Source organism: Odontomachus brunneus, unplaced genomic scaffold (genome assembly GCF_010583005.1).
Source record: "Odontomachus brunneus isolate Ranch 3 - 2012 unplaced genomic scaffold, Obru_v1 Obru_scaffold_093, whole genome shotgun sequence".
NCBI classification, from domain to species: Eukaryota; Metazoa; Arthropoda; class Insecta; order Hymenoptera; family Formicidae; genus Odontomachus; species Odontomachus brunneus.
The window spans coordinates 1,290,243-1,310,571 of record NW_022639543.1 but is presented as its reverse complement, the minus strand read 5'-3'; the positions used below and the strand labels follow the sequence as shown (position 1 = coordinate 1,310,571).

The following is a 20,329-nucleotide window of genomic DNA, read 5'->3' as shown; positions in this document are numbered from 1 at the left end:
CTGAACGCGGCCAATAGGTTTGTCGCGTCGCATGCCCCAACGTGCTCCTACTCGCTCCAACGTACTCTGATTGGTCCGCGTGATGACGTAAGCCAATCCGAGTGAATTGGAACGAGTAGGAGCACGTTGGGGCACGCGACACGAACAAATCTAATGACGTAGGCCGGTATTTATAGTCGAATCTTATTTCAAGACCATCTTAAGTAATGTCTTAAGATGAGAATACGGTTCTGTGATTGGTTCATGACATCTTAAGACAGGGGAGCGGTGCACTTGGACACGATGCATTTGGACACAGCCAATCACAGCACCGTGTGATTAGAGACATTTGTAGGGTCCCTTGGAACAGCGACTTGTGATTGGACTGTGTCCAATTGCCCCGTGTCCAACTGATATACACCCTAAGACAGGGCCCTTCTTGAAATAGTTGCGTATACGTAAGTTTTACTGCGCAGCTATTTTATGGTATGATTAAACCTACGCAGTAAAACTTACGTATACGCAACTATTTCAAGAATAGGGGTCCAGGGCTGCTATTCCGTTACCATGGTTCCGATAGTTGTCGGATCAGTAGGTGTCGTTGCGCAGTTTTTCCACGGTATAAAAAGCTGCGCAACGACGCTTACCGATTCGACAACTGTCGGTATGCGGGAACGGAATAGTACCCCAGCACAGAAAACAGCTTGTAACTGTTGTAAAACTCGTAAATCTGATTAGTATATAATTATATTTATATGACGACATTAATCTGAATTAATAGTTACTGAACTTTCGAATCTGATTAGAGTATATTAAGCCAGCGGCACACGGTCTTGTTTTCATGCTGGATGAAAATACTGCGTTCTGATTAGCGTATTTCGATAGATGGATGAAAATACCAATCAGAACGTAGTATTTCTATTCAACAAGCAATCTAGCACGAAAACAAGCATCGTGTGCCGCTGGATTTAGATGTAAAAGAATATACAAATTAGATTTTAAAATTCACTAACTACCGGCCTATGGCCGGTATTCATAGTCCGATCTTATATTTAAGATCATCTTAAGTACTGTCTTAAGATGTCATGAATCAATCATAGAGCTGTATTCGCATCTTAAGACATTACTTAAGGATCTGCAGGGCTGCGATCCAAAACTCTACTCGGTCAACTTTATGGAACCCGGTTTATGATAATCGTAATCCGTTAACTTATGTCAAAACCATAAAAAATTGACCAATCATAGTCGAATTATAGAAGAATAGTTGACTGTGATTGGTCAATTTTATAGTTCCGGTATAAGTTAACGGATTACGGTCATCATAAACCAACCTTTGGTGGGAGAACAGAATAGAAGAGAGTAACGTAAAATAACCTAGCATTTTTGAACGGGAAGAGTTATCGAAAAATGATATATATAGTTGATGATATATTTAGGTTGCGTTCCGTTTCACGCATTATGCGCGCATTGCCTACAATATATGTAACATGAACTATAGATAAATGCGCGCATATGCGTGAAACGGAACGCAGCCTTAGTCTCGGTTTAATCACCGTAAGGACGTTAATACATATATCAAATGTTTGATGTAAACTAGCCCAAAAACAATCTGATACATGTACCACCCTTATAGAAATATCATACTAAGAATCATTGATAATTACTTATTATCCAGTTTTTTTAATACTGAAAATAAGTAATTATCAATGATTCTTAGTATGATATTTCTATAAGGGCAAACGTTGCCAAAAATTGCCTTATGACAAATTCCAAGAGCGAATTCAATTCTCCATTGGAAAGCTATTCTTTTATTGGATATCGGACGCGGTGTGGATCCTGCATAAGGTCCGATCTACAATAGATGGAGTAAAAAGTAGAAATAGGAGTAAGAAATAAGCAGTAAGTAAATGGACCAATCACAATCGATTATTCTTGAATCGTGAGAATGGAATTGGTCACCCAGGTAGCAAAGTGACGTCTAAAAACGTCATTAAGACGTTATTAAGACGTCTATGACGTTTTAATGACGTCTTTAGACGTCACCTTGCTACCTGGGCAATTTGCTTATTGCTTATTTCTTACTCCTACTCTTTGCTCCATCTATTGTAGATCGGGCCTAATATTAGAAGTGTATGTAACATATACTGAGTGCTTTCCAATTGCTTAACACACTTGATATACACGTACGCAAAACTAGTTTATTGGTCACATATTATCTAAAATATCTTGCAAGATAATACGCAACCAATAAACTGGTTTTGTGTAACACAGTGTACGCAACTGGAAAGCACCCACTATAGTGTTTCTAATAATAGAGTGCACCCGGGTAGTGAATCTAAACGCACCCCTGGGAAATAGATAAAATTGAGGGAATTTGTTTCTCAGCAATTCGTCATCATTATATTGGTATCGCAATGACGCAACCCCTATCGTATCCTCTAGATCGCTGGTAACTTTTCGCCGTCCGAGGGCACTCCGTCTCGTTCAGTCTCATTTCACTTTGCGTTACCGGTAAGGAAAGTCGTGAGTCTCGAGTAATGAGCGATAATTTGCTGCACATTAATTCAATTAGACTTCGCGTCGTGGAGTGCGTTATTCATCCCTCGTAATCGACGTTATAAATGTTTCAGGCAAACCATTGTTAAACTGGCTACGTAATACGCGTTTATTACTGGGCCGGATTTCTTTTATTACGGTAGAGTAAGTACCAATTTGAAAATTGTCCTTACCTACTGCCTACTGGTGCCTGCGTGAGACGCGTGCTATCCTTGGTCGCCATATGACCCTCGGTAGCACCGTACACGTTGTTCCCGACCCGTCATGTTCTCCATTTGTAGTCTCCGCTTTGCTTTGCGTGCCATGCTCATTCCATTTCAGCACCACGATGTACAGATATTGCTCCGACGCGAGAGGTTAGCGATCTCGTGACGTGTCAAGTTAACACTCCATTCCATATGGTGGTCATCGTCTCAGCCACACTGGTCATTGACATGTCCGCACTTAACGCACATTTCTCCGTCGAACCCTCATTAATACTCACCTGTAGTTTCAAATGCATGCCTTATCAAGAAATTGCAACGTTACGAACACAATTTCGCCGCGCGACTTGTGAACGATCGGATTCTCGTGGAATCGAGACAAAAACTTTGATCTTGCTGTAAAAGAATCCAATAAAAAAAATATTCTATATATTGCGAAATTATCATTCCTTGTTAATCAGATCGCGTTAAAATACTTGCAACCTCTGCGATTATCGAGTCAATTGGAAAGGAATTTATCCTCGATGTAACTATCAATGTCTCGCTAGGTGATAATCTATCCTTTTTTCCGTCATGTCGCGAAATTAAGACTATGGAGATATTCTCCTTGTCCACAACCTTGCTTTAATTCTTAAGCCATAAGAAATTGACCAACCACAGTTCATTATTTTTAAAATAATCGACTGTGGTTAGTCAATTTATTACAGCTTAAAGATTAAAGCAAGGTTGTGGACAAGAGGATTGTGTGATATACAATGAACTAAGAGTCTGTTTTCTATTGCTGAACTGGCTACACTAGTTCTCCCTCGTCTTTCTTCCATCAAGTTTTATTTGTATATTTATCTCTTTTTATTTTTATATCTCTTTATATCTATCTCTTTTAAGTTCTGAAAGTGTACACTAGTTCAGCAATAAAAAACAGACCCTAAATTTAGATAAAATTAAGTTAACTAGAGATGTGTTATATTGTGCATCCAAGAGCCTTAAGTTAACTTTACATCATTTCACTATCATGCATTCCCCCTATTTTTTGCATGCAATACAATGTTCTCTTTCATTTGGTAGAAGCTCCTACAATATGTAATTTGTATGTAATATATAATAAAAATATATATGAGCTGTTTTTATTTGTCTCTCTCTCTCTCTCTCTCTCTCTCTCTCTCTCTCTCTCTCTCTCTCTCTCTCGTAATAATGTTAATTATTATATATATATATATATATGTATATATAATATATATATATATATATATATATATATATATATATGTACTTATTTGTATATATTATATTCCATCTTTACTTTTGGTATTTATTCTGCTAGAAAGAAACGGAATATTTTCACCTGTATTATAGTGCTACTGTAAGGACTTGGCACGAAACAGGACAACCCCAAAATGCAGCAGCAGTCAGTAATGGAAGAGGGAACGGCCTATGAGCCACCTACTTATGATGAGACATTCCCTGTCCTCCCAGAATCAGCTAGCTCCAGCTCTGGACAATTAAACATATTTTCTATAAACAACAACTTACATCTTGGACGTATAAATATTACCCAGGTATGCTCAATTCTAATTTGTGCAAACTTGTAGAAATTTACAGTCTGTATTTGAAAATATTTTAAGATTTCTTCAGTATCACTTGTTTCATTAGTCTATTTTATATTCTATTTTTATATAGATGTTCCGTGTACCAGGAGAAGAGCGCAAGTTTGATCATAGTGATAAATTTGGAGAACGTGAATCTATTCGTACATGTAAAACTATTATGAAGGAGACAAATACTATTATCGAGATTGCATCTTCTAAAGATCAATCTCTGACATTTCTTATAACTGGGAAGCAAAATCAAGTTCTAGAAGCTAAACGACGCATTTTAACAACATTTCAAACCCAGGTGCTACCATTTATTATGCTACTATTGATATAGTATAAATGCTTGCTAAATATATATAACCTTAGAAAATACATAGTTTTATATCTGTTGTATCTATCTATACAACATAAAGCATCCTTATTGTCTGCAGATATATTCGATTATATTCTCGTTAATTTTTACAGTCTGGAAGAAAAATTATCACTATTCCGTATTTACAATTGTTTTTTATAGGCAAGTAAGCAGATTAGTATTCCCAAGGATCATCATCGTTGGATCCTTGGAAAGCAAGGGCAGAGATTGAAAGATTTGGAGCAGAAGACTGCTACAAAGATTAATGTCCCTGGTATGCAAGATCAATCAGACACAATAACGATTACAGGAACAAAAGAAGGCATTGAAAAAGCTGAACATGAAATTAGAGTTATCTCTGATGAACAGGTAAATTTTCAAGTGAATTATCTTTGTATCACAAGCAAATATCAATCACTTATCAATTTTTTTATTATAAATATCACTCGAATTATATTTGTATTATAAATATCACAGTCTAGGAAAGCTTTCGAAAGAATCACTGTGCCAAAAATATACCATCCATTTATTTATGGTGCGCATAATGAAAATCTCAATGCCATGATGGCAGAAACTGGTGCTCGCATCAATATCCCTCCTGCATCAGTGCAGCAAGATGAAATTACCATAGCTGGTGAGAAAGAAGGAGTTTTAGCTGCAAAGCAAAAGATTGAAGCCATTTACAAAGACATGGTATATTAATAAACTTATTTCTTTATGATGATTTGTGCATAAATAATATAACATATAATTTTTTTAATGTAGGAAAAAAGGTGTACTACCGTATCTGTAGAAGTCCCCAAATCTCAACATAAATATGTAATTGGACCTCGTGGCAGTACTATAGCAGAAATATTGCAAACAACTGGAGTGAGTGTTGAAATGCCTGCACCTGATTCAGCAACTGGTACTATAACTCTTAGAGGACCGCAAGAAAAACTTGGTCAAGGTAAACAATTTTAGAAAATTACACAAATATTAATTATTATTTAATCTATAAGTAATATCTGTAAGTATAATATGATGTTGTAGTTGAGTATTAAATGTAAATTTGTGCTTGCAGCTCTTAATAAAGTATATGAAAAGGCAAACAGTGTTCGTACTGCTGTGGTAGAAGCTCCAGTTTGGATACATAAATATATTATTGGACGCAAGGGTGTAAACATCAAGAGAATCACTCAGGAAATGCCAAAAGTAAATGTAGAGTTTACAGGCAAGGAAGATAAAATTAAGATAGAAGGCCCACCTGAGGAAGTAGAGAAAGCACAAAACGAATTGCAACTTATGGCTAGTGATCTTATAGCCAAGCTTACTTTCACAGAATTAAATGTCGATCCAAGATTCTATAAGCATATCATTGGTAAAAATGGTTGCAATGGTAAATAATCTAATTATTTTCAATATTTACTCCCTATCGTTATTCCTACTTTTTTAAATTAAAAACAGAAAATTTTTACATGAATTATTTATTTACTAGTCAACCGTGTTAAAGAAGGTACAGGTGTTGTGATTAATATTTCTGAGAATGATGGCAGCAATGTTATCCGTATTGAAGGCAATCTTGCTGGTGTATTAAAAGCTCAAACAGTATGTATTTATATTATTACATAATAACAATTATCATTTAAATGACTGATATCATCATCATCATCAATTTTATCTTGACAGATGCATAGTGATTATGTACGTCAATCCTCTATGGATTGTATAGCTTTTCCTTCACGCAATCCTTCCAACTGTCCCGGTCCTGCGCGGCTTTCACTGCCCTCTCTAAGTTGGAATCCAACAGCTTCTCCTTTTTACTAATATATCACTATTACTAATATATTAATATTTATATTTTATGAATAATTTAGGAACTTGTTGAAATGGTGAAGAAGCTTGAAAATGAGAAAGAAAAGGACGTGATTATAGATCACAGATATTACCGTAATATAATCGGTAACAAGGGAGATAATATTAAAGAGATTAGAGATAAATTTAATCAAGTACAAATTACTATACCTGGACCTGGTAAGTAATATTGAGTTTCATCATGTCACATACACACACACACACACTTTGCAATAATTTGCATTATCTTAATACTGCCAATGCTTTTTATCTATAAATTGACTGGATGTTTTTCTATGCAGGTGAAAAAGGAGATATAGTAAAGATTAGAGGACCCAAAGAAGATGTTGACAAGTGCCATAAGCATCTAATGAAACTGGTGAAAGAATTAAATGAAAGCAATCATGTGCTGGAAGTACCTATTTTTAAGCAATTTCATAAATTTGTTATTGGGAAAGGCGGTGTTAACATCCGTAAGGTTTGTATTAAACAGATTGTTAACAATTCATTTTTTATTCTTTTTATACGTATATGTGTTATATGATAGATAAGGGAAGAAACTCAAACAAAAATCGATTTGCCTGCTGAGGGTGAGAAGAGTGATGTTATAACTATCACTGGTAAAAAGGAAAATGTAGAGAAAGCTAAAGAAATGATACAAAAAATTCAAAATGAACTGGTAATTATTCACATATTTTATAACATATCTTTCAATGCTTAAGAAAAATGTATGTTTACATTCACATAATATATATTAGGCCAACATTGTTACCGATGAGATTACTATTCCACCAAAGTTTTACAATTCACTGATTGGTACTGGAGGTAAACTCATACATTCTATCATGGAAGATTGCGGTGGCGTCACTATCAAATTCCCTACAGCAGAAAGTAAAAGTGACAAGGTAAAAAAAAAAGAGAAAACTTGTGAATATTTTTCGGTCAAAGCCAAAATTTCGACTGACTTTCCATTAAATATATCCGCATTTATGTAGGTTAGTATCAGAGGTCCGAAAGACGACGTCGAGAAGGCAAAAGTGCAACTTATGGAACTAACTACTGAAAAGCAATTGTCCAGTTTCTCAGCCGAAGTCCGTGCCAAAGTTCAACATCACAAATTCCTCATTGGAAAGAATGGTGCTAATATCAAGAAGGTAAAATATATCGGAAAACATTGCGCTTTAAGATACTGTTTAATAAATAGATTTATAATGTAACCATTACTTTGCTCTAGATAAGAGAATCCACGGGCGCACGAATTATCTTCCCTACAGAGGAAGATCAAGATAAAGAAATCATCACAATTATAGGCAAGAAAGAAGCGGTTGAGAAGGCTAAAGCCGAGTTAGAAGCTACGATCAAAGAAATTGTACGAAAATTGCTGTTTTCAAGTAATATAAGTTAATCATAATTGAAATATCTTTTAATTGCATTTCTAGGACAACATTACCGAAGGTGAAATCCGCATTGATCCCAAGCATCATAGACATTTCGTAGCGCGAAGAGGTGGCGTACTGCATCGAATTGCTGATGAGTGTGGTGGTGTACAGATTTCATTCCCGCGGGCTGGCGTCGATAGCGATCGTGTTATTCTGAAAGGTTCGCACGAATGCATAGAAGCTGCGAAACAACGAATGCGAGAGATTGTTCAGGAATTGGTAAATGTCTTATGAACACGGAATATATCTATCTTTACTCGATATATTATTATAATACGTTGTATTCTTAATCAAGGAATCGATGGTGACGGTGGAGTGTATAATACCGCAGAAACACCATCGCACGGTGATGGGTGCCAAGGGACGCAAAGTGCAAAGCATAACATCCGAATATGAGGTGCAAGTCAAATTTCCCGATCGTGATGTGTACGGTTAGTATCGAGTTTCGCCATTCTAGTGCGCTGATTAATCTAATAAAAAATCACCTTGCTCATTTTCATTGAGTGTAAGCAACGATTATTTGTACGTTACTGTTCTAGACGAGCAAAAAACACCGGATCAAATTAATGGCGAAAACAGAGAAGCTGGAGAAACAGTCCCAGCTTGCGATATAATTCGCATTACTGGACAACCAGAGAACGTTGCTGCTGCCAAGCAAGCTTTACTTGATCTCGTGCCTGTTACGATTCAAGTCAGTTCATACACAGCCAATGCTCTCTGTCACATTAAACTATTCTCGCAACTATAAAACTGATCTCAAGAAAAATCCTCCTTTTTTCCTGCTTCTAGGTAGACGTACCATTTGATTTCCATCGCTCGATAATCGGGCAGAAAGGTAAAGATGTGCGAGAGTTGATGAATACGTACGATGTACACATTATGCTCTCTCCGGCGGAAGAAAAACTGGACTACATCAAAGTAATTTATATTACATTAACTATTAGTCTTGAAATACATTATTTCTCACTTGTTGTTTCTCTTTCTTTAATTCGCTTAGATCTCTGGAACACCGTCGTGTGTTCAAAGTGCGAAGGAAGCTATTCTTGAAAAATGTGAAGCATTGAAGGCCGAACGACAAGATCGAGCATTAAAGTCATTTGAACTGAAGGTAAGTTTATCATATATATGATATTTTAGAGCTTTTTTTTCTTAAGATCTCTGTCGGAGTATTATCCGTGTGAATTTAATAATTACGTTATTTGTTATTCGCGATGTAGCTCGAAGTCGATCCAGAGTATCACCCGAAAATAATCGGCCGAAAGGGAACCGTAATCAGCAAAATACGAAGTGATCATGATGTCCAAATTAATTTCCCGCGCAAGGGTGATCTCGAAGAGCATATTATCACGATAACAGGGTACGAAAAGAATGCATATAACGCACGGGACGATATCATGAAGATCGTTAACGAATTGGTAAGCTAGCTGTTATTACAATATAAAATCTTTACTAGAAATGCCATCTGTTTACCTAATTGTTCCATATTACAATTTGTGATTTTCTCTTGTTTTCTTTAGAACGGTTTGACGAAGGAAGAAGTGCACATAAACGCTGCCGTGCATTCGCGATTGATCGGTGCGAAAGGTAGAAATATCCGCAAGATAATGGATGAATTTAAAGTTGACATAAAGTTTCCGAGAAAAACTGATGTCGATCCCAATGTTGTGACGATCGTGGGAGCGGAGGAGAACGTAGCCGATGCCAAGGATCGTTTGCTGAATCTAGAGGAGGAGTATGTAAGTGTCGTTCACTTAACCGTTTGTAAAGCGGGGTCTACAATGAGAACTAAGCCGTAAGAAATTGACTAATCACCAAATATAAGGAAAATAATCGACTGTGATTGGTCAATTTTCGTACGGCTTAAGTTCTCATTGTAGACCCCGCTTAACACGAGTAGAAACTAATCTACAGGCCGATTTATGATAGCCGTAAAGCGGGGTCTACAAGGAGAACTTAAGCCGTAAAACTTAAGCTTCAAATCTGAAGCCGTAAGAAATTAACCAATCAGTCGATTATTTTCCTTTTGATGGTGATTGGTCAATTTCTTATGGCTTCAGACTTAAGTTTTATGGCTTAAGTTTTCATTGTAAAGCTTTACGATTACAAGTGATAAAAAATATATTTGTAACCGAGCAGATGCAAGATGTGGTGGAGAACGAGTACCGCGAAAGTTTGCGCTCGCCTCAGCGTGACGACGGGATGGTCGGTGGCGGTGAGAACGACGCCGGCTTCATTGTAAAAGGAGGACCATGGGAGCAGCAACAGCAGCCTCAAAGCGCACCGAACACAGCTAGCGTGGAGGAATTCCCTCAGTTTGCCGGTTACTCTCACGTACCTATTGCTACTCCGGAGGGTCCGTGGGGAGTTAAGCGTTAAAATGTAGATCTAAATCCGTTAGAAAAAGTCGATGGAACGAATCGATGGTTAAACTAACGATATAAAATAACTTTCCTCTGACAAACGATATATAAAACGCTACATACGCATGAACATACACACATACGGATGCACACACACACACACGTACACATACAACTCATACATGCATACGCACTTGTGTTGGGTGGTTCCCTGTTCCATTACTGACGTTGCTGCATACGACCTGGCCACTCTATTGGACTCTGACACTGGTTTACTACACAACGTTTGACAATGATGTTCATATTTACAATCCATAATACCGATGTCCTATGTATCTGTAACTGCAACGCATGTTCCAAGTTCATCGCCATGTCCCTGCGACCAATGGGTCGCGCGTGATTCTCGTGCACTCTCGACTCGATCTCGTGGCTTTTATCTCTGTCGATATGCCTTCCAGGTACAGATATGTTGTACTTAAGACTGTGGCTTCGTGGGAAATAATCGGAACGCTTTCTGCAGAAAAGGACCAAACCCACAAAAATCGCAAAATAAAGCCGACCGCATGTTCTTTGTCGTAAAATGCAAATTGACTGTATTCCTTATATTCTCAATTTGTCTTCTACAATAAGGGGTGAATTTGTATGCGTTGGTTTCTTTCCTGCAGAATCCAACCAATTTATTCGTGTATTATATATACTTTCACAGATAATCTCTGTCCCGCGTATAGACTGCAAACGGTCATACGTATTTCGTTGGACTTAGCATAATAATTTGTTAATTTATTTATATCTTTTTGTACATATATCGCATTTTCTCGTTGCGTTGTGCCACTAGTGAGAGGTGGTTTTCAAAACTACATCACGATTGTTGAAATTTGTACTGTAAAATCTTCGCGAATCAAAAAAAGAAAGGAAAGAAGGGATAAAAACAACGTAGAGGCTTTCTAAGAAGAAGTTTGTTCCTAGAATTTAACGTAACTTTTTATTACGTTAACTAGAGTTATTCTACGCACTCAGTTTACGTCTCTAAAGGTTCAGTGTGACGTAAGTGAGAAATCTGTCGGCGTATCAAACGCATATTCATCATCGAGTGACAGATTTGCAATCGGGGATTGAAATCTATATAATTTCTGTGAGCGAGATGAATTTTCAATGCTCGGTAGAGATGAGAAGATGTATCTTGTATTGCTTGCCGTAAATTTTCATTGTTGCGAACAAACACTAGAGATCGTTCTCTCGTTCATCTTTAGCATCGTAATTTGAGCTGACCGAAATTATACTATTTTTAATCCTTCCCTGCAATCATCAGTTGTATGTATCAGCAAGGAACGCAATATTTAGGAGGCCTTGATACTTCCGCGCCGTTTAAGACTCACTAAGCATTATAAGAAGATCGGCACTGTGCAGAGAATCGTGAAATTATCTCGGTGTTACACGAGTAGTGAACGATACACGAATTCCTTTCGATAGCCGGCTTTATTTATTTGTCCTGTTTTACAATTTCGTATAAAGTTTTAATGTGCAAATCCTTACACATTCTACTGTTTATGAGGCCAACTAGCTAAGAAAAAGATATTCAGTTCAAGTGCCTTGTCTATTTTCTTCGAGACAGCTCATTTCAATTGTTGGAGGAATGTGAATAATTATACATATAAATAAATTATCCGGGATATCCAAGAATTAACAGTTGATATTTTTAGGATGGATTCTTCAACAAGATCAAAGCTCTCTTTTTCATTCTAGCAGAAATATCAGAGGTCGTTTCTGTGTTGAAGTTGTCCATATTTCGATATTAAATGCTTTGTGATAAACAAATCTTGAAATGGTCTTTTTAGAGTTTGTCTTGACATTTTAGAAATTTTTTTCCTGAAGAATCTTATATTTTTAATATGTTTCGAAGTTTGATAGCGTTTATTAATACTTTGATATTTTTGTTGTAGCAGTAATCTATTTCAAATTGAGAGAAAATTACCCGTCCTTAGAATATCATCTGATAGTTTTAGTACATCCTGTATATATACACATCACATGTAAACACATATATGAATACAGATAATAACTATTCTATACAATTAATATATGTAATAGGTAATATACATAGAGGTACCTTGGGTACACAATGATATATATACTATATTGCGATTTAAATAATAGGAGATTATCATGTATACAGAAATTCACTTATATTTTTTAGATTTACAGTAATTTTTATAAATCTACTTGGTACGGCGACCTATGTGTCATCTCCAATGCATGGTAAATATAAGAGAGCCAGAATTAGTAAATTTTAATATGCTTAGTTTTGGCTAAGAATTTGATAGATGCTGTGCATGAATATAATTTTCTAATGAGTTATAACATATATAATAAGATACATTGTAATTATATAAAACAATATTCTCTGTACACATAAGTAAATAATGTTATAACACGTGGATTCTATTGTAACAATATATTACATCATTGATCCATTTGTTCACTCTACTTTTTCATGTGTTATCTCTCTTTTACCTTTCCATTTAAACAACTCAAGTAATATGAAAGATGTGGCGTCAGCGACCGCAAATGTGTTCAAGTAAATAAATAATTTGCCATATTTCAAAATATTATAATTTACTGAAAGAAATATTTTCAATACTTTGCAATTGTTTTACAAATCCATCGTTAGGCTTAATGCAACTTCTCGCTTTTTTTACTTTATCATAAGCCTCCTTATACGACAGTTCCATCATAATCATTAAATAAGCAATAATGATTGTGGGAGAACGAGAAACACCAGCATTGCAATGTACAAGAATATTTTCTCTGCGATTCGCATGTATAATATCAACACATTTCTTCATCGACAACATTATATTTGATTCCGGTAAGTCTAACAAGTCACAGTTATAATACCGAATATCATCGAATTTTTCAGATATGTTAACACCTATACTCAAAATATGTCCTATTTCGTACTTGTTTAATATATCACTACAAACCACTGGATCTTGAGAGCTGAGATATAATCCCGGTATTATATTGGCAACATGTAAATCAGGTTTCTCATCTACTACAAATGGCAGTCCTTTTTCAAGTTTTTTTACTTGACCGTGTTCAATCTCACATTTGTTGCCAAGCGAGTCCGTTATCACTGTTTTGCAAGGCTTCAGTGCCGATCTCTTTCTCGCGATAAGATCTTGTAAATCCATCATACAAAGATCAATGATTATTTACTTTTAAAATATAATTACATCTGAGACCATGTGATGACTTTTAGTCATTGCATGAAATCATTCCAAAATAATAATTCTCACATTTGCATGTTATATCGTTCGTTATATAAAAAAATTAAGTATTATTTTTCAACTATTCCAATATTGATGGTTCTATAAACAGATTCTTTCCTTTATTTTGCTAGTTCTTGCTTTTGTTCTTCCAACTGCAGTTTCTGCAGCTCTTGTTTTTCCAACAGCGGATATCGGCTTAGTCCTTCTAATCGTGTTTTCTGATATTGTTCTTCTGATATAGTACAACGTTTTAATTCCTCTTGATCGTACTCTAAATTCACAAGATGTAAGCCATTCGATGGTACAAGTCCAACACGAGGATTCCAATTATAATGTGAAGGGGTTTCAAACATAACAGTGATATCCTTTTCTGTTATTTTTTGCTGTCCTAAAGCAATTAGAGCACCAACCATTCGTCTCACCTACATGGAATAACAACAATGAGAAACGTACTTAGTGTTCTTATTTATATATATTTTTTATCATGATGTTACCTGATTATATAAGAAGGATTTTGCTTTACATATGAACTGAAAATATCTAAAATTTTCGGATAACGGATCAAAAGGTACTAAAGATTGTGTCTCTTCTAAAGTAAAGATATGCAAGGAACGAACATATTGAATCTTTTTAATTGTTATCGTTTTTGAAGAAAATGTAGTAAAATCTTTTACTCCCATAAACAATTTCGTACCATGTTTTACTCTATCTATATCAAAATTATGTTCTCTGAAAGACATATTACAGCTGATTAAACATAGCAACTTTTGTTTGAAAAATTTTGTAATGTATTCTGTATCCAGTAGAAGAGTTTGTCTTCTAGTAATTGTCAGGAGATATGTTTAACTATCAGAATGCATTGCAAAATTCATCAAGAAAAAATATTGCTACCACTTATTGTACAATAATATAGTGCTTTTTGTTTCTTAATATAATTACCTCAAAAAGTGAGTATGTGGCATATCTACTAAGGGTAATCTCTGTTCTTCAGGTACTTTAGGTATCATAAATCTATATATATAAGTTCGGGATAAACATGATCTCCTTGCATGAAAATCACATGTGATAGGTATAAAATCCAACAACCTAAAATATAGTTTTGTCCAACAAACTATCAATAGATCAATATCAAACAGATACATAAGAATAAACATAATAATATTTAAGTATATGCCTCTTAAAATTATTACCTGATAGTATGACCACTTTTGGTAAAATAACGATTAACATATTTTTTCACATTATTTGCATTATATAAAATATTGTATCTGTTTTCAAGCTCCACATGACAAGTAGAGCATAAAGCATGGACTCCAGCATCTGTTCTGCAAATTTATACTACATGATGTAAAATTTGTAAGAATAATTCATAAAATTAATGTCATGAGTTTATAAATCAATTTTGTATCTCTTGCTGACTCTAAACTAAGCTTTAAAATTACTTTAAATTTTTAGAAATCTTATTAATGTTTATAGAGACAATTTTCTTTTATCGATATTTCTTATTAATGTAAAAAATGTTAAAAATATAATAGAATTTAAAGCACACTCATTATATTCAACAAAACATTCTTCTTTTGTTAATGAATAAGATATTGTAAATTTCTCTTAACTATTAAATACTACAGTTATATTAGATGTTATTAAATACTCATAGAATATAGAAAATTATATAAAATGTAAGAAAAATAGAAAAAAACTATATATATATATATATATATACCTGCTGGCAAGTATTATATTTGGTCTAATTATAGTTTTCGGTGAAATAGTTAATAGAGCAGATTCTAAGGCACCTTGTACAGTATCACTATTTCGTATGTTTGGTGCAAAAACTTGCTTTTGTGTACCTCTTTACATCAATAGCGTGTTGCGTGATAAGAACAAAAGAAAATATCGTTTTAAGTACAAAAATCGTATACACAAAGTATACTAAAATACTAATATTTTATATATGTTGTACCTGTACTGTGTACCAATGTACGAAAATCTAAGGAAATATCGTACCATGATTGTATCTTACGTACAGATGTAAAATTGATACAGCCTCATTACACACTAATCATCAAAGTTTTGTCAAATTCTATCAAAAGTTTGATAATTCTATAATCTGACGAATAAAATATTCATTATATTGGTTCGAATTGGTCTGTTATGAGACAGAAGCGTCTTTTTAATATTTAACATATACCGATACAACCATTATTAGTTACGCGTGTAAGCAATTTCAAATATTCATATAACATTTGAGTAATTACGACAATCGATGATTATAACCTGCAATATATTTACCACGTGAGTATCTTTACATCTCATATCGTAATTATTAGAGTTAATGGCTTAGTTTACATCGTGCACTTGATATGCGTATTAAATAGTAACTTTCTATTAGATAATCTTAATATGGACGATATATATAAACAACGGTATATTAAGCTAGTATAATACTCATCAACAAAATGTATTGATGGAATATATCGCTATTGATATGCATTGTCGATATTAATAGCGTGTTCGACTGTCCCTGGGTTAATCGCTCCGAGAGCGATTAATGACGTCATAAGTCAATCACGTCTCTACTAGTCAATCATAAAGCTTATAAGTACTTGTTCGACCAATAAACGTAGACTGAATAAACCAGAGTGGGTTAACCCAAAGCCAGTCGAACATGCTGTAAGATTCGATTATGGCTGCGTTCCGAAATTCACTGCCAGTACTGAAAATCTATAGTTCATGTTACGTATACTATAGAATTCCAGTACTTTCAGTGAATTTCGGAACGTAACCTATGGCTGCGTTCAATAAGGAAAGCTGCTTTGCAACTGTTGTAAAATTTGTGAATCTGATTGGAATATGCTCTTAATTTTGGTCGAATCCAAGAGCATGTACCAATCAGATTCACGAATTTTACACAGTTACAATGCAGCTTTCTCTGCTGAACGCAGCCTATGAATACCGTCCGTAGGCCGATATTCATAGGCTGCGTTCCGAAATTCACTGCCAGTACTGAAATTCTATAGTATATGTAACATGAACTATAGATTTTTAGTACTGGCAGTGAATTTCGGAACGCAGCCATAGTCAAATCTTATATTTAAGACCGTCTTAAGTTTATCTTCAGGTAATGAACGGATCATTTCATTGGCTACGGAGTATCTGAAGATGAACTTAAGCCAACCTTAAAAATAAAATCCGAGTATGAATACCGGTCATAGAGAGAAAGAGAGAGAGAGAGTTTGTCGCATGTCCCAACGTACTTCTACTCGCTCCAACGCACTCTGATTGGTCCGTGTGGCGACGTAACCAATCAGAGTGCGTTAGAGCGAGTAGGAGCACGTTGGGGCATGCGACGCGAACAAACCCAGAGAGAGAGAAAGAGATCCGCTTGTCGTAAACACCCGTGATGTTCTTTGCTGGAAAACGGTCTTTTTCATCTTTCTCATGTTTCAAATCGCAAACTTTTCATAAAATGTGATTCTATATTTCCTGAATAAAAATGTTTATTTAAGTAATAAGTATATAAAAGAGAAGAGGAAGAAATATATTTCAAATACGAAGTGCATTGTGAAAGTAAGATATAGGATATATTTTTATTTACACGTGTTTTGTAAGATATGAAATGAGTTATGTTACACAAAATTCCTCACAACTTCGTTTTTTGTAATAAAATAGGATAAACGTTAAGAACAATGTCATCGCAAAAAACGAAAGATTTTCTTATGGCATATGATATACATGAAGAATTGAATTGTTTAGGCGTAACTGAAAACGCAATTCATTCAGGAAAGGTATCACTTATTAGTAAATTGTATACATTCCGATTATATCTTTGTATAAAAAACTTATGATGTAGAAGATATGGTTGTTTTATATTTACTAATATTTTCTTTATATGAATTGAAAAAATCTTATTCCTAGGAAAATTATAAGCCACAGACATTGATTGATCGTACGTTGGAATTGATAGATCCTACTCCTAACATTTACACATTATTTGTACAATTCAATGCACGCTTTTTCTGGAATGTTTTGTGTCCTGTTGAAGTCAAATGGAGTAATAAGATGACAAGGTACATATTATTCAGTATAACATGTGTTATATATATGTGTATATGTATATATATTTATATATATATATATATATATATATATATATATATATATAAAAGATTGTTTATATAACATAAAGAGAAAGAGATAATAAATAATATTTATAGTTGTGCTGGAGTTTGTAGCTTTTATAAGAAGCAATGTGTGATAGCACTCAGTGCCCCATTACTTAAACTTAGACCAAGGAAAGATCTTGTAGAAACTTTACTGGTGAGACTTTTATTTTCTAAATACTTAAAAACAAAAAATTGTATCTTAAATATATAATATTAAAAAGATGTTAAATATACTTTATTTTAAATTGCAGCATGAAATGATCCATGCATACTTGTTTTTAACAAATAACAATCGTGATAGAGATGGCCATGGACCTAATTTTTGTAAACATATGTACAGGATAAATAAAGAAGCAGGAACTAATATAACGGTCAGTAATGAGAGTAATTCATTTATTGTAATACTTAAGATATATTATTTGCAATAAGAATTTTACTTGATTTATCTTTTTTATCTACAATATTTGATTTGATTGTGTGATGTGTTTCATTAAACAAATATAGATTTACCACAACTTTCATAATGAAGTGAGACTGTACCAGCAACATTGGTGGAAATGTAATGGACCCTGCCAATACAGACCGCCATTTTTTGGAATGATACGAAGAGCTATGAATCGTGCGCCTGGACCATCAGATTACTGGTGGCTTGAACATAAACTAAATTGCAGTGGTCAGTTCATAAAGATAAAAGAGCCAGAAAATTATAAATCAAAACAAAAGGATAAGTCAAATTCAATCTCAAAGAATATTAAGACAGACAAATCTATTGCCAATTGGTTCACAAAGGACACTCCAACAAAAACTAAACCTACATCTACATCTTCACATTCGAAAACACTTACTTATACCAGTAATAAAACAGTCACTCAAACACTTGTTCAAACAAACCGAAATAAAACTATTGGTAACAAAAATAATAATATGACAAATTTGTCTCACATTCAAATCAAGAAAAATGATCAAGATTTGCCACTAGATGTGAAAAAACTTGGCAGCACTAGCAATAATGTACATGGCTGGGGTATTAGCGGTCCAAGTGAAAAAGTAGAAAAAGATAATACAAGAAATATAAAGAATTCCATGTTTTCTTGTTCTGGCATTTTAGGAGGTAATAACAGTGGTCAGAGTAGCCTCTTAACAAAATTTTTGCATATAAGTGACAGTAAAACTCATCTGTCAAGTGAATTGACTAAGAAGGATTTATCATCAAAGTTATCAGAAAAGAAGCTTATTAATAAACCAGTTTCAAATTTAAATCAATCAAAGAATAAAATAAGAAAAAAGACTGATAGTCAATGTAACACAAAATTTACATCATTGATTGATAAACTTAATAATAGTAGCAATGAAAAGTTAACATCGCCTATTCGAACATTTCTCACATCATTAGAAAAACAAACTACCAATACAGATTCTAATAAACGTTCAAAGTTGGATGATTCAAGTGACACTAAATACGTAAGCTGCCCTGTTTGTAACAAAATGTTGCCATCAGCAGATGTTAATCAGCATCTTGATAAATGTCTTTTAGAAAACGATACGTTTCATAAAACTCGCGTTCCTTCCAATTCTCATGCATCTAATGATAATATAATCAATATAAGTAGTTCTTCCAATTCCGATTTGGATAATTCTGTCATTGAAAGTCCAAAAGCACAAGTCAATATTAGTGAAAGTGAAAGCAATACGAAAAATTGCGAGCAGACATGTTTAGTTTGCAACGTGCAAATTGGATCTGAAGTATCCCTAAATGAACACCTAGATGAATGCATGGGAGCTGTTTTTAATGATACAATCATAATAGATGATGAAAATGATGATAACATATCTCCTGCAGGAAACAACTCCATTGAAAATAAATATCCCTGTCCAGTGTGTATGCAAATGATATCAGAAAATCTTATGAATGAACATTTAGATATGTGTCTTGAAGATAAGTATTTTATGCATTAAAGAGTAACAGTTATATTTTTAGATATAAGATCTGTAACATTTTGTTAAAAAAAAGTCAATAATATTTGTAACGTTCTTTCGAGTAGTATGGAGAATATATAAATGACATAGTTTCAAACAATCTTGATTATTATTTTGATACATTTTAATTTATTTTAAGTAAAATAAAAATTCCAAATATATATATTTTTTTATACAATGAACACTATTACACTGTTAAATGAAGCATGATTATGTTTAGTTTAAATATCAATATTGTTTATTTAATATGTATGCGTAGTATATTATGTTATTACGATGTAGTAAAATTATTTAATAAATAAGTCATACACTATTTTATTTGTTTTCTATCTATATTAAATTCTTAATAATCTATATATTAAATTCTTAATCTTATATTTTTTAACAAACAAATATAGACAAAGATATCGAAAAATCTCTGAAGCTATAATCAAAAATATGTTTAAAAAATAGCTTTACATAATAGCTTTGTTTATTATTCGCTAAAACTTACAATTTATCATATGATAAAATATAATAGGAATATAATAGAGATATAATAGCTCAAATGTTTGGGTTATATTATTTAATATATATATATATATATATATATATATATATATA

At 33.8% G+C, this 20,329-nt stretch overlaps 4 protein-coding genes across 7 annotated transcripts; 2 read left to right on the top strand and 2 right to left on the bottom strand.

Annotated features, from left to right (window-relative positions):
* The first annotated feature begins 2,410 nt into the window (after positions 1–2,410).
* Positions 2,411–12,637, top strand: LOC116848311 (vigilin). 2 transcript variants are annotated; one of them, XM_032824248.1, is made up of 23 exons: positions 2,411–2,490; positions 2,610–2,679; positions 4,092–4,294; positions 4,416–4,631; positions 4,845–5,051; positions 5,160–5,375; positions 5,448–5,631; positions 5,746–6,060; positions 6,160–6,269; positions 6,539–6,695; positions 6,818–6,993; positions 7,063–7,194; positions 7,274–7,420; positions 7,511–7,669; positions 7,750–7,884; positions 7,955–8,173; positions 8,250–8,385; positions 8,494–8,645; positions 8,744–8,872; positions 8,952–9,062; positions 9,172–9,369; positions 9,472–9,690; positions 10,091–12,637. In XM_032824248.1, exons 3-23 carry the CDS (start codon positions 4,133–4,135, stop codon positions 10,328–10,330), a joined length of 3,720 nt encoding a protein of 1,239 aa, XP_032680139.1. In that variant the 5' UTR covers positions 2,411–2,490; positions 2,610–2,679; positions 4,092–4,132; the 3' UTR covers positions 10,331–12,637. The 2 variants fall into 2 exon arrangements, with proteins under 2 accessions (XP_032680139.1, XP_032680137.1); XM_032824246.1 differs by lacking the exon at positions 2,411–2,490 and having other exon boundaries at positions 2,604–2,679; positions 4,060–4,294; positions 10,091–10,330.
* On the bottom strand, positions 12,181–13,546 carry LOC116848314 (dual specificity protein phosphatase 19). The gene has a single exon (XM_032824253.1). The coding sequence runs from the start codon at positions 13,506–13,508 to the stop codon at positions 12,921–12,923; it is 588 nt and encodes a 195-aa protein (XP_032680144.1). The 5' UTR covers positions 13,509–13,546; the 3' UTR covers positions 12,181–12,920.
* A 122-nt stretch (positions 13,547–13,668) lies between these two features.
* LOC116848313 (tRNA pseudouridine synthase-like 1) lies at positions 13,669–16,200 on the bottom strand. 2 transcript variants are annotated; one of them, XM_032824252.1, is made up of 7 exons: positions 15,876–16,200; positions 15,547–15,693; positions 15,307–15,435; positions 14,774–14,908; positions 14,523–14,669; positions 14,078–14,312; positions 13,669–14,005 (listed from the first exon to the last, which is right to left on the bottom strand). In XM_032824252.1, the coding sequence occupies exons 2-7, from the start codon at positions 15,591–15,593 to the stop codon at positions 13,703–13,705; spliced, it is 996 nt and encodes a 331-aa protein (XP_032680143.1). In that variant the 5' UTR covers positions 15,594–15,693; positions 15,876–16,200; the 3' UTR covers positions 13,669–13,702. The 2 variants fall into 2 exon arrangements, with proteins under 2 accessions (XP_032680143.1, XP_032680142.1); XM_032824251.1 differs by having other exon boundaries at positions 15,547–16,200.
* Positions 16,201–16,934: 734 nt separating this feature from the next.
* On the top strand, positions 16,935–20,039 carry LOC116848312 (sprT-like domain-containing protein Spartan). Of its 2 annotated transcripts, none has more exons than XM_032824250.1 (6): positions 16,935–17,153; positions 17,256–17,371; positions 17,502–17,653; positions 17,819–17,903; positions 18,001–18,120; positions 18,254–20,039. In XM_032824250.1, the coding sequence occupies exons 2-6, from the start codon at positions 17,273–17,275 to the stop codon at positions 19,703–19,705; spliced, it is 1,908 nt and encodes a 635-aa protein (XP_032680141.1). In that variant the 5' UTR covers positions 16,935–17,153; positions 17,256–17,272; the 3' UTR covers positions 19,706–20,039. The 2 variants fall into 2 exon arrangements, with proteins under 2 accessions (XP_032680141.1, XP_032680140.1); XM_032824249.1 differs by having other exon boundaries at positions 16,936–17,153; positions 17,801–17,903.
* The last annotated feature ends 290 nt before the right edge of the window (positions 20,040–20,329 follow it).

Coding starts and splice junctions, on each gene's coding strand:
- LOC116848314 (XM_032824253.1), bottom strand. CDS start 13,508: ATGATGGATTTACAAGATCTTATCGCGAGAAAGAGATCGGCACTGAAG.
- LOC116848311 (XM_032824248.1), top strand. CDS start 4,133: ATGCAGCAGCAGTCAGTAATGGAAGAGGGAACGGCCTATGAGCCACCT. Junction 4,295..4,415: donor GACGTATAAATATTACCCAG/GTATGCTCAATT, acceptor ATTTTTATATAG/ATGTTCCGTGTACCAGGAGA. Junction 8,646..8,743: donor TCGTGCCTGTTACGATTCAA/GTCAGTTCATAC, acceptor TCCTGCTTCTAG/GTAGACGTACCATTTGATTT.
- LOC116848312 (XM_032824249.1), top strand. CDS start 17,273: ATGTCATCGCAAAAAACGAAAGATTTTCTTATGGCATATGATATACAT. Junction 17,654..17,800: donor TGGAGTAATAAGATGACAAG/GTACATATTATT, acceptor TAATATTTATAG/TTGTGCTGGAGTTTGTAGCT. Junction 18,121..18,253: donor AAGCAGGAACTAATATAACG/GTCAGTAATGAG, acceptor AAACAAATATAG/ATTTACCACAACTTTCATAA.
- LOC116848313 (XM_032824251.1), bottom strand. CDS start 15,593: ATGGTACGATATTTCCTTAGATTTTCGTACATTGGTACACAGTACAG. Junction 14,909..15,306: donor AATATAATACTTGCCAGCAG/GTATATATATAT, acceptor ATAAATTTGCAG/AACAGATGCTGGAGTCCATG. Junction 14,670..14,773: donor AAAAGTGGTCATACTATCAG/GTAATAATTTTA, acceptor ACTATATTTTAG/GTTGTTGGATTTTATACCTA.